The sequence below is a fragment of the Panulirus ornatus genome, chromosome 13 (assembly GCF_036320965.1).
Source record: "Panulirus ornatus isolate Po-2019 chromosome 13, ASM3632096v1, whole genome shotgun sequence".
Lineage (NCBI taxonomy): Eukaryota > Metazoa > Arthropoda > Malacostraca > Decapoda > Palinuridae > Panulirus > Panulirus ornatus.
Window position 1 is genome coordinate 59,040,073 of NC_092236.1, and position 16,346 is coordinate 59,056,418.

General features: G+C 49.0%; 1 protein-coding gene across 9 annotated transcripts in view; it reads right to left on the minus strand.

Annotated features, from left to right (window-relative positions):
- Positions 1–16,346, minus strand: part of step (cytohesin steppke) — a 369,634-nt gene that overhangs the window by 45,954 nt on the left and 307,334 nt on the right. For 2 of the 9 annotated variants that reach the window (XM_071669041.1, XM_071669040.1), the window contains exon 2: positions 546–1,252. The exons of the other annotated variants lie outside the window; for them this stretch is intronic. In XM_071669041.1, coding sequence (XP_071525142.1) covers positions 546–761 — 216 coding nt within the window. In that variant the 5' untranslated portion in view covers positions 762–1,252. The remainder of the gene's footprint in view (positions 1–545; positions 1,253–16,346) is intronic. 9 annotated transcript variants of the gene reach the window in all.

Consider the following 16,346-nt stretch of genomic DNA (forward strand, 5'->3'; position numbering starts at 1 on the left):
AATCAAAATCAAATTACATCAGGAACGGATACATCAGGCAAGCCTTACTTGCCCACCACAAAAGTCAGTAAAGCTGAATTTTACATTCTTAAACAACAGCTTTAATGCTGAAGATAACGTTGCGCATGGACCAAGATGAAGCATGGTAAAACAAAAATATTAAAATGCTGAACCTCCGGGAAATGAAGGATCTTGGCCGTTGTGAAATGACCAATCATGATTTACAGGGCAAACGTGGCAAATATATACTGTCTTTACAACATGGAGGTTCAAGGATTTGACAGAGAACCATACTGTATCATGACGAAGTAGATAGAACACAGGGGTGACTATGATTTGGCAAACCTCATCTCTTAGCGTCCAACAACCTCCCGTATCACTCGAGAAAAACCAACATACACATCAAAAATGGCATATGTGGAGACTGAAGCTTCCTGTGTGACTTAGTTCCCTGCAATGGAAGGACATAGAAAGGATATATTACTTTAGTGGTCATGGAAGGTTGTAGGGGAAGAGGGCGCTGGAGAGGGCGTGTGATTGGTTACCTTGAAGGCGAGGTTGGCGTGGAGGCTGGCGTGGCAGGGGCAGTCGCGGTGGTGGAGGCCGCAGAAAGCGTCCTCATCTTCGTCGTCGTCGGAGGCTGGCGGAGGCAGGAGGCGCGGGTGGAGCCGCGAACGGGAGCGCTTCCAGATGGCGACGGCATACCCTAGCAGCGCCTCCGCCAGGCCCCGCTGCATGGCCGCCCAGGCCGCGCGGTACATGGCCACCTCACCTCGATCACTGCACCGCAAGGAGGTGCACCATGGCCTGCGTGCTACACCAGTTACACAGTCGTTGTACCGTCACCGGGTCCTCCTGGGTCGTGGTGGCCATGGCGAGACTCGGTCTCCTGCTTCACGTACGGCACGACGTTACATCGCTGCCGACGACGAGGTCAGCCGCCAAGCGCACAATGCACAGTGACTCTGGTCTACCACAGTAACTAGCACTGCTTCACACAACTATTTCTTTAATCTCGGTCAATAATCACTCACTACAAGCGTCGCGCACATCCGTTCCTTGAGGAAATGTGACGGTGTCACCATTATCATCGGTCAAGTTGTTCCTCGAACAGCGTCTACAAAGCACTTCAACTTCGCTGGACAAGCGGAGAACCACACTGTCCTTTGGTCAGGAGAGGGCGTGGTGTTCTCGTGGTCCCCTGGACCAGGCTGGCTAGAATGCGAATAGCCTTCGCGTTGCGACAGAACAGCTGTAAATGTTAAGCCTTTAAAACCAACTTCAGTCCGTCGTCATGGCCAAGGCCCGAGGCATGTGGACCATCCCAACACCAATACATTTCCAAACATGACGTTCAGTTGTACACAAACAAGCCAAGTTTACATAACTTTCTTTTCCTCATCTATTAAGCATCTTCGACTACCCAAATTTCACACAAAAAAGATTCAATATCACAAGTAAGAAGAAATCAATATGAACCCCCGCCGTAATTCTGCACACACGAGACAACCCACCGTTATTTGATATACAACAACGATATATCTCTGTCCCTTTTATAAGACCCCCGCTGAAGATCCGGGGCGGCGCTGTAGAGGGACAAGACCCCCGATACAAGTGTTGGGGCCGCTACCTCACCAGGCCACAACCGTCCCGATACTGGCACTAACAACCTCGAATGAGTGTACTTCCGACCCGGGCGAGGCACGGCAACAAGTGTGCCAACCACCCCACCCCCGCCTAGGTCACCGGCCGCCCGCTGGGGAACCCGGGAGCGCCCCACATGTAGAGCTGGGGTGGTGTCCTGTTGTCACCCCAAGCGACACAAACTACCCCAGCCTCTCCCCACTCTACCGCAGGCGATAGATAGCACCCAGTCCAAACCTCCCTCACCCCCAGGCGAAGCCAAGCACCTCAGGCCACACTGCCAACATAAACACCATTAGCTGCCCACACCTACCACCCTACTCCTCTCTGCCAACAACAACCTTATCAACAGAGGCATGACTCCTACAGTAGAGATAATAAACTCCCATACCTTAATGGCATCACATTTCAACACGTTACATTAATTCGGATTTTCAGAAATTTCTTTGCTCTTCGCAAACTGGCGAAGACCTTTCCTTAACCGTAATTCAACCGATATATCAACTCTAGTTCTACCACAATAATCATTAATCGTTATAATCATTAAATCTTTACATCATGATTATCATTAATCATTATATCACAATAATCATTAACTGTATATCAAATCAATACGTTTCCTCTCGTTACTTGTATTCAGAACTAAGAATGTCAGTGTTAGCGGTCCTGATATTACAACCTTATCGAGGTATACTAATGCAGTTCTTATCATCATTACTGGTGGCGTAAAGCTGGCTGCAATCTGATATTACTATTGCCGAGAGAGAGAGAGAGAGAGAGAGAGAGAGAGAGAGAGAGAGAGAGAGAGAGAGAGAGAGAGAGAGAGAGTGTGTGTGTGTGTGTGTGTGTGTGTGTGTGTGTGTGTGTGTGTGTATGTGTGTGTGTGTGTGTGTGTGTGCCGGCGGCCTCCCCGGCGCCACAGCGCGACACACAGAGGACGGCCAGGATTAAATTTATCACAGCACATGCTAAATCGGAGCCGCTGGCCAATACATCCACAGTCCACCCAAAACCTCTTTCTTGTCGAGGCTTCTGAAGGTGGCCGGCACGACAACAGCATACCACCATCAGGAGCGTACAAGAAGGTTCGAAGTACCTGTGAGGAGGAGGAGGAGGAGGAGGAGGTTTCTGCATTCATGTTAAGGAAACAAGTTGTCGACCCTAAACACCCAGCGGACACCCGCTGACACCCACACAACAACAACCTCAGGGCGTCACCTGTCACTTGGCAAGCCTCACTTCCCTTTATATATATATATATATATATATATATATATATATATATATATATATATATATATATATACAGAAGGCAAACGAACCTCACCCGAGTCACTAGGAATCATCCACACCATCTCAAGTTTACTTACAACATTTCGATTACCAGCAATGCTCGAGCGATTACTTAAGGCGATAAGGGTTACTTAAACACTTGCCAGTCTTAAGCACACTCACCAGAGACTCGAGCCTTCTCTAAGTAAGAAGAAAGTGTCACTTAGAGTCACAAATAAACAGACTTTGAAGCAATCTTACCCTCCCGCACCAACACTTCAATGCCAATGATTACCTTCCGGATTAACACGAATCCAGAGGCTTTAAGACAATCACTGTCCCTGGGATTTAACGCAAACACACAAACCCTCGAGACCAACAATAAAGTCCTTAAGTCTGAAAGCCAAACATTCAATGCTGAAGACAATAACCACACACCTGCCGGCCTGGCCTCATTAGATACACGGGGGTGTATCAAGCCCCAGAGTGCGCCTCTGTCTGAGTGTGTGTGTGTGTGTGTTTGAGGGCAACAACAGTGGCGAGTGGGGAGGGGGGCGGCACACAACAGTGAGTCCCTCACGCCAACAGAGGCTCTTCGTTACACAACCGGAGCTCAAGATCAGAGGGAAACATGTCCACAAGGCCCCCGTGCAACTCTCCGGCAAATCCACTAAAAATACCAGTTGGCAACACTACCAGCACCATGGTAATTAACACACACTCGCTGTATACACTTAAAACACACACTCGCTGTATACACTTAAAACACGCACTCGCTGTATACACTTAAAAGCACACCGTTGCTGTATATACTTAAAACATACAATTGCTATTTACACTTAAAACACTCGCTGTATATACTTGAGACGCACTCGCCGCAAACACACACGCACACTCACCGCTCTCCTGATCAACTCACTCTTAGTGTTCGTGACGAGGGAAAACATGATGTGCAACGAAGATTCTAATCCTCCGCCTCCTTATCATAACAGTACGACCCTTGAACACGACTACGCGACACCAAGGTGAGGCTAGCTTCTCGTTTTAACTTCAGTATAACTCCCATCATTCATGCTGAATACGAATCTAGTATTAAAATATTGTTTAAGGGCTACTGGATCCCGTTATAGAATACTTAATTGTCCAAAAACATTCGTGAGAATTCGGGTCTTATTCATCAACATCTATCGGCCAGAGGAAGCATTATGATATATTTTAATTTTTCATTTCAAACATAAAGACTTTTTCTTACGCTATATTTCAATTTTGAAACAAAGTGTTTTGGCCTGATATTTACCCTGACCTGTAGTTTTTGGTATTTTTCATCGCAAAATAGATTTACCTGAAAACTTCATTATAACACCTATTCTCTATCGTAAATACGAATCTTGCATTATAATATTGTCTAAGACCCGCCGGATCCTATTATAGAACACGTAATTGTTTAAAATCTTTCATGAGATTTCGGTTATACTCATTAACATCTATCTGCCAGAGTAAGCATTATAATATATTTCACTTTATGATTTCTAACATCCTGGTCACAAAGACGAAGGAAGATGAGGTCAAATGACAACAAGGAGAGTGGATGCTGAGCGACCAAGTCTTTACTTCCCAGTGGGGAACTAAGGTTAATGTGGGGACAGCCTACGAAAAAAAAAAAAAAATTGACCGGATCCGAGTGTATGAGACGGACCGAGAATTTCGCCGTTTTCGGAGCAGCGTAAAGGTCATAAACATGACCTTTAAGAGCGTGACCTTCGGGGGAGTTTATGTGCACCAACCATGACAGTGATTTTCTCCCTAGTGCTGACCAGAGCTCTTCGTCTCACTACCATAAGTATTGTAAAAGTTATTCACTACACCATCTCAGAGGAGGTGGACCCACACGTCTTCCTGATGGTAAGTGACCATGGGTTCCCCTCCGTGCAGAGGATGATGCGGTTCTAGAAGCTGCTGTATTGGCCGCCCTGTGTTCCCTAACCCTGACACCAAGGCGTCCACTCCTTCTCTCTGACGTGTACTTCGTGCCAACAAGTGTTCTGAGTTTTTACTGGCGAGGAGGGTAAACACCGTGGTTCATCTGAGTAAATAACATAAGGTGAAGACTTCGAGGCATATATTCCACTGAAGTTTTAGCCAGAAAAGAAAAATAAAGCGAAGGTAACAGTGGAGTATTTGTGTATCTGAGCATGGGATCTGCGAGAGACCTGTTGTAGACGTTTCTAAAGTCAACACAAGGAAATGACTGGAGACAAAGGCGTTGTTTAATGCATCCCGTGATGAAGATGTTGACCGTCTCGTCAAAACGGAATAACACGAACTCCCTGAACCTCTCGCCTCTCGTGATGTTCCCAACCCTACCCATTTCAAGAGACGGTTGCTGAAAATATTCTTCACCACCCCTGACATCAAGGACAGAGTCGGGTGTGCTTGCGGCCAAGAAAAGTCCTCGTTCGCTTCATTCACAGTAAGAGAATCTTGATTGTGGCCACATCGGGCCAGGCGAGAGTCCAACACCACTGCTACACGCAGAACCCCGAGGCTACCATGCCTGCCAACAGGCTAAAGATGTCCACATCCAAGACGTCAGACGTCCTGTGTGCACCTCGGCTTTGGGGGCAATAAAATAAGCCTTTCTCCTCACACACAGTAAACCAGATAATGCAGGCACACATGGGCCTCCGGGAACGTAATCACTCAATAGGGTTCATCAGTCACCGAGCGGAACACCCGATAAGGTTTATCATGACATGTTCTGTATCACGGTCAAATGTGGCTGAGTCTTCCTCCTGTCAACACCGTGTGCCGTTCACACGTGGTTATGACTTACATGACGACCTCTTGTCTGTCCTCTGCCTGATGTTTGCTTTCATCAAGACGGCAGGTGTGATCCTTGAGCACCAGTAAACTGCGATAAAACACACGTTGACCGAGTCTTTGTTAACGAAGAACCAGCATGAGTCAGGCCAAATGACACACACACACACACACACACACAGACAGACACACACACACACACACACACACACACACACCAGCAACAAAGAGAATCAGGGGCAGCACAGCAAGCCATGGTACTGTGCCCCAACACACACGTAACACTGTACTCTGGGTGACAGATGTGGACCAGTAACTTTCGTGTTAAACTTTCCACAGAGTTTTGGGCCACAGATTCTGTAGAGATTCGGTCCAACAGGCTGACATGTACTAAAACCTATTCACATACTTATTCTGACTCATAAGTACACTGCAATGGATGTGTGTGTGTGTGTGTGTGTGTGTGTGTGTGTGTGTGTGTGTGTGTGTGTGTGTGTGTGTGTGTGTGTGTGTGTAATAAAAGGCTACCGAAGTAACGTTACTAACACTATCCTCCACTATTCCAGTACCACTACTGACCACTCCAGTACCACTACTGACCCCTCCACACTACAAGGTCTACGGCCGATCGTTGCAACTATCACTAAAAACTAGATACATATAGATCACTGGCACCCGGGGCTCTGTGGTGCGTGGTCAGGACCAGACTGGAGAAGGGTCAGTGGGGGGAGGGGGGCCTGAATGGCGTGGGCTGAAAGAAGAGGGTGGCGTAAGTTGAAGGAGTGTGGCATGGGATGCAGGTTGGGGAGGCGTGGGTTGGATAAGGGTGGCGTGGGGTGCAGGCGGAGGGTGGCGTGTGTTGAGGGAGGGGTGGCGTGGGGTGCAGGCGGAGGGTGGCGTGTACTGAGGGAGAGGTGGCGTGGGTTGGAGAAGGGTGGCGTGGGGTGCGGAGGCAGCAGAGAGCGGCTCTGGTAAGTGGGTCAAACACAATAGTCATTTCTTGCACCACTGCCTGACTTGGCTGAGCCTACTGCAAGTCACATACCACACCCAGTCCTCCTCACCAATACCACCAGCTACACCTCCTACGGTACACCCCTGGGCTACGCCAGCACCTACGGTACACCCCGGGGGCTACGCCATCACCTACGGTACACCCCTGGGGCTACGCCAGCACCTACGGCACACCCCTGGGACTACGCCAGCAACCACGGTACATCCTTGGGTACCTGCCCGGCCCCAGGCACCTACAGATTACCGCCACTCCCTAGTGCCAAATGCGTCCTCCCTCTCATTTGCTAGTTCGAACCGGATTCATTCACCCCACGAACCAGTCCGTATGCCAGGGAGCTGGGGAGACGTAGGCATGGTTGTGGGGGGTGGGGAGGTGGGGGAGCACAGGGAGATGGGAGGCTTAGTTTACATGGCAGGTTGGGGGGGGGGGGAGGGGCACGGGAGGAAAGTCGTTCAGGGCCGAATGCTAAGGGTCGTCTGGGGCTGCTGCCCTGGTGTTCATTCTAACTGCAATGACCGCAACTCCAGCTCGCAGTGTTCAACGCAAGAGACATACCTACATACAGCCTGGTGTGTGTGTGTGTGTGTGTGTGTGTGTGTGTGTGTGTATGTGTGTGTGTGTGAGGAAGGGGTATGGGGGAGGGGAGTGGAAGGATGGAGTTATGAGCACGTGAGATCGTATATGGGCAAGAGGAGGAGGAGGAGGAGGAGGAGGCAGACCCATGATGGTAGTCAGAAGGCCGTCCGCCCGCCGCTGGTGCCCGCAGGTCAGAGCACAAAATTCCTACTGACGGGGCGCTCTGCTTCGGCCGCACCTGACAGAACCTCCACCACTCCTGAGGCTGTGGTAGCATGAGTATATGCCCCACTCCGCTACCACACACACACACACACACACCAGGTCTGTGTGGCGTGATTCACAGGTAAAAAAGACGCTCATTGAAGGTGGTGCCCCAGACATCAGCCTTGTGTGGACGCTGGCCAGGACGTGTCTGGCTGTTTGGCTGTGGTGGCTCTCCCTCCAACAAACCCCATAACCCATTCCAACTCCCTCCTTTCCCGTCCAGCCTAAATAACCCCACAAGGGGGGGGGGGGGGGGTTGACCTACAACATATTTGTCGCACAGAACAAAGGAACGTCTACACCCAATACCTCAGAACACACGAGGCCCCAGTCTCCAGCACCCACTTGCCCTCCAAAAAAAACTGCAAAACATTCACGTTGGAGACACACGTCTGTCTGGCCCTCCAGAATAAACATGTCTTAGTAAGGTGCTCGCCTCGTAGCTCCGACAAAAACATATATTTTTCTGGCGCTGAAGGCTCAAGTCACGGTCAAAACTGCTTCTGCAAGGTCGGACTTTAATATGAAATATAAGAAGGGCTTACAAGACTGAGTGAAAAGAGGAGAGAAAAAATAACGTAAGAGTTTCGGAGGAAGTAGAAAACGTGCCTGTTAGAAAGGGCGCGCGTCATACACGTTCAGTGACTTTCTCTACTCTCTAAACCTTTCTCTCCCTCTCCCTCTCTCTCTCTCTCGTCTCCATCACTACCTCCGACAAGCAGCAGTCGACCCGTGCAAGCTGCTACGTCCCATACACAAGCCCCTGCGATTGGGCGTGATAGACTAAGTGGGGCATTTAAGCTCCTGGCCACCGTGCCAGTGGACAGAATGAGATCTGCTTCTTGCGTCGTCTCGCCTCGTTCAATATGCAAGGCACGGGGCGTCCGGGTGGACGGGCGCGCGATACGGTCGGGGGCAGGACAGAGTCGAGGCGAGAAGGACGGCCTCCCATCACAGATGAGGTGAGCCACCGAGCTGTCCGTGGCAGTGACGGGTCTGACCTCTTGTAAATCATCCAATCGAGGAGTCACGTCGATTCCTGCGTGGAGTTGGGAGGGGTCCACCTCGGGCGCTCGCTCAGTGCCAAAGGAACGGCCCAATTAATGGGAGGTCTAGGGGTCAGCCCGGAGTCTGGGTCCTACAGGAATACGTGTGTCTTTATTTGGGGCCCTGCGGCAGCAGGCTCGGTTCTAGACCCTTCAGGATACAGGAGTGGGTTTTACGGCCCTCCTACAATAGGATCGGATCCCCTTGGTCCTAAACGGATGGAGGTCAGGTGCTGAACACTGTCTTAGGAATGATGGCGGCCTTCCTACAACTGCTCGTGATAGGTCAAGGTCAAGAATGAACGTTCAGACACACGAGGGGAGAGAGAGAGAGAGAGAGAGAGAGAGAGAGAGAGAGAGAGAGAGAGAGAGAGAGAGAGAGAGAGAGAACGTCCGTGAATCTGCACCAGATGTCAGGCTCAATGACTGCCATTTGGAGCAAGTGACAAGTCATAAGTCGCGCAAAGTAAAACTAATTACTTACAACACAGACACACAGACACACACACACACACACACACACACACACACACAGTACCTGATACGCGGAAATTTTCCAGGGTATTTTCCCGGATGGGAGGCTGTGAGGCAACGGTGAACGGAGGAATTTTTGTTCGTGTGGCCTCGTCTCTAGCCCCCCGCCCCACCATCACTACATACATACATAAATACATACATACATACATACATACATACATACATACACTCATCCGTATGCTTATCCAAAGTGTGGACACATCCAGCTCATCCTATTCTTAAGCTATTGCATGATTAGTTAACTAACAACTAACATGACCTCCCACTTCTGTAATACCTCAATTGTGTATTCTCAACCAACTTAATGCCTATAACCAATAAAACGTTAATCATTTATTCATTTATCAATTTACATAATCACACATGGGCATACACACAAACATGCGAGCGCTAAAATACAAGCACAGAATCAAGAGTGTAGGCAAGGCTGGAGGCTTTGAGTTTGCCTATTTTGGAAACAAAAGAGTGAGGGGTGACCTGATTACAGTTCTTCGAGAGATGTAGGGACAGAACAACTGGAGGAATTAACAAGATATCTTTTTTCTAAGAAAGAAACTTGATGCAATGGATGCAAAGAAATACTTTTGTGGTATAAATGACTGGTGGATGAATGGAACAGTTGACTGAGGACATGGTTCATATAAAGAACAATGCATAACTTTAGGAGGTTGTCTGATAGTGAAGAATGTTCAAGAGATGGGGCAACACAAGGGTATAACTCCCTCCCTGTATAATACAAATAGGTCTTACAGACACACACACACACACACACACACACACACACACACACACACACACACGTATATACAGAGCTCTGACTGGAAGAACTGAGGTGATCGTCAACGTAACAAGACACACTTTAACCGCTGTTAACGGCCCCTTACAGCTGAGTGCATGATTACCCCTGATGGTTGCACAAGCCTGGTTGAATGAGTGCAAGTCCCAGGACGAGGGGGAGGGTTGAGTGCCAGGTGGTAGGAGCCAGCTGGTGCCACCTGGTGGTCAGAACCAAGTGGAGAGTGGGTGGAAGGGGGGAGGCGTAACACAGTGGGGTAATCAGGTGAAAGGGTAGTTAATTAAGAGAGTGAAGGTAAGCGGCACGGGAGACGGGCGTAAAAGTCAAGTGCATCTGGTCCAGGAGACCGAGCGTGTCTTGTGGCAGGAGGCGGCGAGAGTGAGGGAGGGAGGGAGGGAGGGAGGGAACAGGTGCTGGATATGTGGTGGTGGTGGTGCGGGTGGTGGGGGGAAGAGTGGATGGAAGGGGTGTTGGAGGAAGGGGACGTCACCCAAACTGCCTTACACCCGCCAAGTGTACTCTACACCACAGCAACACCCGGGGAAAGACACATGTGGGTGTCTACTGTGACTGCCAAATACACCACGACCACCAAAACACAATTCATAATTCAGTATGTTATTCTGAGACAAATGATAATAAATAATTCCAATCCTGATAATTTCCTTTTCGCGTTGTAGGCTCCAGTCACGAGCAAAGTCCACATCAAGACCAGGCCTCACTTGAAATGTACATAGGAGAGGTTAATGAAAGGGAAAAATAAGAGAAGAGGGAAAGTCAAAGCGCCTGGTCAGAGTTACTGGGAAAGACATGAGAGGGTAGAGTGTTACAAAGCTTAGAGGTGTAGGGAAAGACAGTCATCAAAAACGGCCCATGCTTGAGTTCTCAACGGTCACACAGTAATCTGGTCACGCAGCAACTTGCCGAGCAACGCCGTTACTTCGTTACTGACGTTACGAAGGTAAAGATGTGAACCAATCCATTACATAATCAATTAATGTCACACCTCACCATCGAAGGATTCAAATCATCCCAGCTGAAGAGTTGTAAATATACATCAAGAATACCAATGATTGTATGTCAACAATGGAACACACGACATTTGAACGGGTGTGTCCGAGTGCGTATGTGAGGGGGGTGGGGGCAAGAGAGACCAGAGGAAGCATCACTGCAACAGCGCCCAACGGCCTGACGTCACCAGACCAAATGACGTCACACAAGTGGTGACGTAGCAGTGTTCCCTCAACCGTCACATCCCGTTCACCTCAGCCTCGGGTACTCAATGACGACTAGCAACATTCTAGCACTGGTGTCGACATCATGACAACACTGGACGACATGGCTAATCATCATCAGACGTAGAGGTAAATGAGAGTAATTAAATAAAATCTGTTCGACGTTGGTAATCAGGCTGGATCGCCGCGGGGCAGGCGCGTCTCCCGCGACCCACGTTAACGGTCAACCGTAAAATCCATTATCTTTTGTTATCTCTCCGCGTTCCCCGGGTGTATGGCGGCCCACCACCGCTTGTCGTTAATGTCAGCAGCTAAGGTTCACTGTGGTCTCCGGTACGGTGTTCTCATTAACGAATTCAGATCGAAGACATCCGGGAATAAATAAAAAAAAAAAAAAGACTGAGAAATCCTGGGGGCGACGGACGTTTTTAAAAAACAATGGAATGGCGCGTTGACGGCCGGCCGGCCGGCCAACTAGCACGACAGCCAGCCGGCCGGCCGGCCGGCCGGCCAACAGGACAACCGACAGAAAGGACAGGCAACATAAGAGGAGTCACTCAGGCCATACCCGGAACACACTACGACGTGCCCGTTACTCTCATCACAAGCGGCAGGTTGGGTCGGGGGGTCGGGGAGGGGGTGGGACCGTACCCTACATGTCGCGGGGTGTTTGGGCAGGGCGGGGGACTGAGTGTATGGGGGGGGGGGGGTAGGAAAATGGGGGAAGACGATATGGGTTTGGGTTGGGGGAATCAATCTTTGTGACGTGGGCTACAAAGTGGCAAGAGGGGAAAGAGGGAGGGTCGGCCAGAGGAAAGGGGGGGAGGGTCATGTCCACCCCACTGGGTGTGGTGGACAAAGACCAGCCAAGCCAAGACAAACTGCCCAGTCACATATATAAATCCTTTTGATTCTGTTACTAAATATATATCAATAAATATTTTCGCAACAACTTCATGCACAACTAAAGCCATCCATACCCTTCATCATTCCTCAAGTCCGTACAAAATACAGGCGTACTTGTATTCTGTATTATTCCCGTACTAATAACTATGATTTTCACACAATAAATTTCTTTCTGATTCCAACCAGCTCCACACATCACCACAACCAGCGGCGTGAGCGGACGTGCAAGTAGCAGCTTAGCGAGTGCCAGCCACACGTGAGACCTACCAGGCCGTCTACCACACCCACGAGGCCGTCTACCACACTCACCAGGCCGTCTACCACAGCCACAGGACCTTCTACCATACCCACCACGCCATCTGCTATACGTACCCACCACATGTGACCTTTACCCTCCACATGCAACCTCATCCTGTTTTACTTGCTTGCTCAAACTCATCTACATAAACGCTTACTCAACAACATGTTCATGCTTACTCTCGTTACCCATCCGTTTCCTCAAGCTCATTTGAATAATTACTCATTCGAAAGTCTCTCTGCAGGAAGCCATGGTGCGTACATACCTCCGGTCTCGCCTGGATAACAACACCTTTATACTTCAGCAAGCTACGTCGATGGTTTATGCCCCACGCTCCGAGCGAACGTACTACACGCAAGCTACAATAACACGAAGACAGACCGTAAGCCGGCTACACCAGCAGCCCGACCAACTAAGACACTACATAGCTACGTGTACTACTACATCCAGTTATCCGGACGTAATTATGGGACAGAGTGAGATTCGGATATCCAAAAAAGTCGGATAACTGGATTTGTCGGTTACATGGAGGTCGGATAAAAGGTTGTTAACTGTATCATACTTCTATCATGTAAAAAAAAAAATAATAAAAATCACAACCGACAGTCTGGTCTTAATTTCTAACAAAAACGCTGTTTCCAACCACAACCCAAGGCCAAGTTCACAACCCAGCAATCCTGGGTTTCGAGCATCTGCAGCCCCGAGAGTTAGGGCCGCGTCCGAACCCTGACTCTGGCCCTGGGGACCAAAAACAAATGCTATAGACAAAAGGCTATCAACAAAGGGAGAAAAAGAAAACGGAAACCGGGAAGAAATATGGGTATACTTGAATATAATTTATATAATCGACCTCACGGGAGTATCCATCATTCGTCTTCTGGACTGGAGCTGTACACGGCTGAAGGTGGAGATGAGTTAGTTACGACACACAGGAGTGTGGGGAGGTGATGGGCAGCCCCTGGGAGAGTGGGAGAGAGAGAGGTAGGGGTAGAGTGGGCGAGTGAGTGAGGGAGGGACAAGGGACAGCAGATGAGGAGGAGGAGGAGGGTTCCTGGAATGTCAATAACCTCCTTCACTTTATCTCCACCAATGAGGAATTTCATAACAGGTCGGCCAGCCAGCGCGAGGTGCTCAATTCCTCCATCAGCCACCACCATACTTAGGGCGTGAGCCTTAAGACAATGGCACCGTCATGCACCCTGCTTGTCAGGCAAACCTCATGACAATGGCACCATCAGACATTTATTGAAATTCCGGCACTGGACTACCCCCAAATTTCATGCATCGCTCGAGTCAGTATGTGGGCCAGTAATATGTCGCTTGCTGAGCGTCTATACCCGAGTCTTTAAACCATCATAACCTTAAAAAAAAAAAACTTGATCTTTCTTTAAACATTAATGGTTTTACCCAAGACTGATGCTGTTACTATGAGGGATGGCAAAAACCAGACGTGACTCAGTCTTACCGTATAAGACTAGAGAACCGATCTGAATTTGACTTTTCGCCGTAAAAGCCAAAAGCCGGAGATTTAGTAAGCACTTCCACCCATCTTGAGGACATGTGGAGCAGAAGAGGATACAAACCATCCAGGGACTGGAAAGTCTAGCATCTTAAGGCTAATTCCAGCACAGCATCAACATCTGAGGATGGTACGCTTCGTTAACCTTGTAAAAATACATTCATAAAAAAATCGACCCAAAAAAAGGTCGGCATTTTTTTTTTTTTGCCGCAAGACAATCAACGAGGCAGAAAAAACTCCTGTGATAAACGAGGAGACCTCGTTAAATTCGGTCATTACTAACGCACCAGTTCATCGAGGCAGTATGGGCTTAACGACATACGTGCATTCGTAAATGAATTCTAAACTTTACGAACGACGTTGGCGGCGTTAAACCAGAAACGTCAACAGAGTCTTCCATATTCAACGAAGACCAAATCTGGATGGTTGCCTTCGTTAAGCTTCCTCGCACCGGCATTTACAAGTTAATTTTCACAGGGAACTTTTGGTTTACTGTCGCTGTTACCATCAGGGGACCAAACAAACTCCAAATTTCAAGGTTTAAACTGACTCCAAACTTCAGGATCCAAATAAGGTTAAAACGCGAGGTCCCATCACTGTATTGACACTAGTTAGTCAGACAACCAAACTAAAAGCTATATCTATCTATCTATCTATCTAATAATACGCATAAATGTATATATGTATGCATGTCCAGTGCAAATGGTGTTTACAAAAAGGCAGTTTAATAAGGAAAAGAATCTCAAACGTCCTTAATAGGTGGAACAACCAACCCACAGAGGCCATGATAAACAGCATGATCAGCTGAGGTCGTCCACCTGGGCTCAGGTACGGCTCGTCCCATCACCACAGTACACAAACAAGGAGGAGGAGGGGAGGAAGCCCACGCATGTGTAGCGCCCAGAGGTAAGAAGGAAGTGAGGGTCGGAGGAGCAGTAACGTCGAGATCTTCCCTGCGATTACTAACCCTGGCTTTAGGCAGTCTTAATGTCGCTGTGAAGTTAAGGTCTCCGATAATAACACATGTGACGACCTGACAATCGTTCGAGGGAGGAACCGAACGACTACGTGAGTTTAACATTAGGATAGCAGAGCGATGGTGTTCGTGGATACACTCCGAAGGAAGCCATGCACCACGCCACCTTCAACTGGCAAACCAGACAACGTCCTACACCAAGGTCCTTCACCTTGGAGTGGCCCTCCCTGCCGACCCTTCGGAGTGCGACAGGCGACACCTGAGATGGGGGAAGGGGGGTTACGAGGGGTCAACGCCCCATGGAACCTGTAGAAGGACTGGTGTGGCAAGGGGCGCTCAGGAATGTCCCTCACCACCAACACCACGGACTCAAATGCACGGCACGAAATGCTTCGAAGACAGAGACACGACCCCATTATTCCAATTACACTGATCGGCGTCTGCGATTACACTTGATTACAAAAGCAACGGTGCCTGTACCGTCCTGGTGCTCAGGACCGGGAAACACGAAGTTATAATCACGTACCCTGGTATCTTTGGAACTTATCTACGAAACAAAAGGTACATATTTCAGTGATTACAGTGGTAGTGAGTGCCACTTGTATCCAGGTACAAGACCGAAGCGCCCCTGTCCACGGAGGAGACAAGTGACATGAACGCGTGCTGGTGGGAGTGTTGGTTGCCACACCAGGAAAATCCTACTGCAGTGCTGACGGGGATTAAAGAGGCAGTGTCACTTGCAGTGCCAAGGATGCTGGTGCGGTGATGCTATCTGCACCAATGTCTCATCGTGGCTCAGGGTCGACAAATTGTGGTATGGTGGAGGCGAGAGCAACTAAGGTCCCCCTCCTGATGTTGCTAGGAAATTAATGTATGAATGTCCGCAAGTGCTGGAGTAGGATGGTGGTCATGTCGAGAGAGGGGGTTTACGTTGTTGTGTCTGTGGTGTTATCTTTAGTTGCAGCTGTGGGGCTGTGAGGGACGCACAGCTCCCACAGGACAGCAGCAGGACTGCAGCAGCACCAGCAGCAGCGGACGCCTGCACAGCTACCCACCACCACCACCACCACCACCACCACGGGGAAACTACAAAATCAATAGCAACGGCGACGAGAGCTTCTGTGAAATGAACTTAGATGAGAAGGTGATTTCTCGGGGCATGAAAGATTCATGCCACACAATGGGAAATGTGAGTTAAGTTACATTTGTAAAAAAAAGAAAACAACATGAATATCAAATCACACTGCTGGGAATACAATCATAGCGAATCTTAATGGAGGAAGCTAAAGGATGTTTTATTCACCAGGTGTCGACTTCATGAGGGACCCTACCGAGGTCTGAGGATAAGGCCAGACGAGACGAGGAAGAGGAGTAGGAGGAGGAGCAGGAGGAGGAGCAGGAGGCGTTCGAAGGAGAGTAAGAGAGTAAATTAGTAGAGG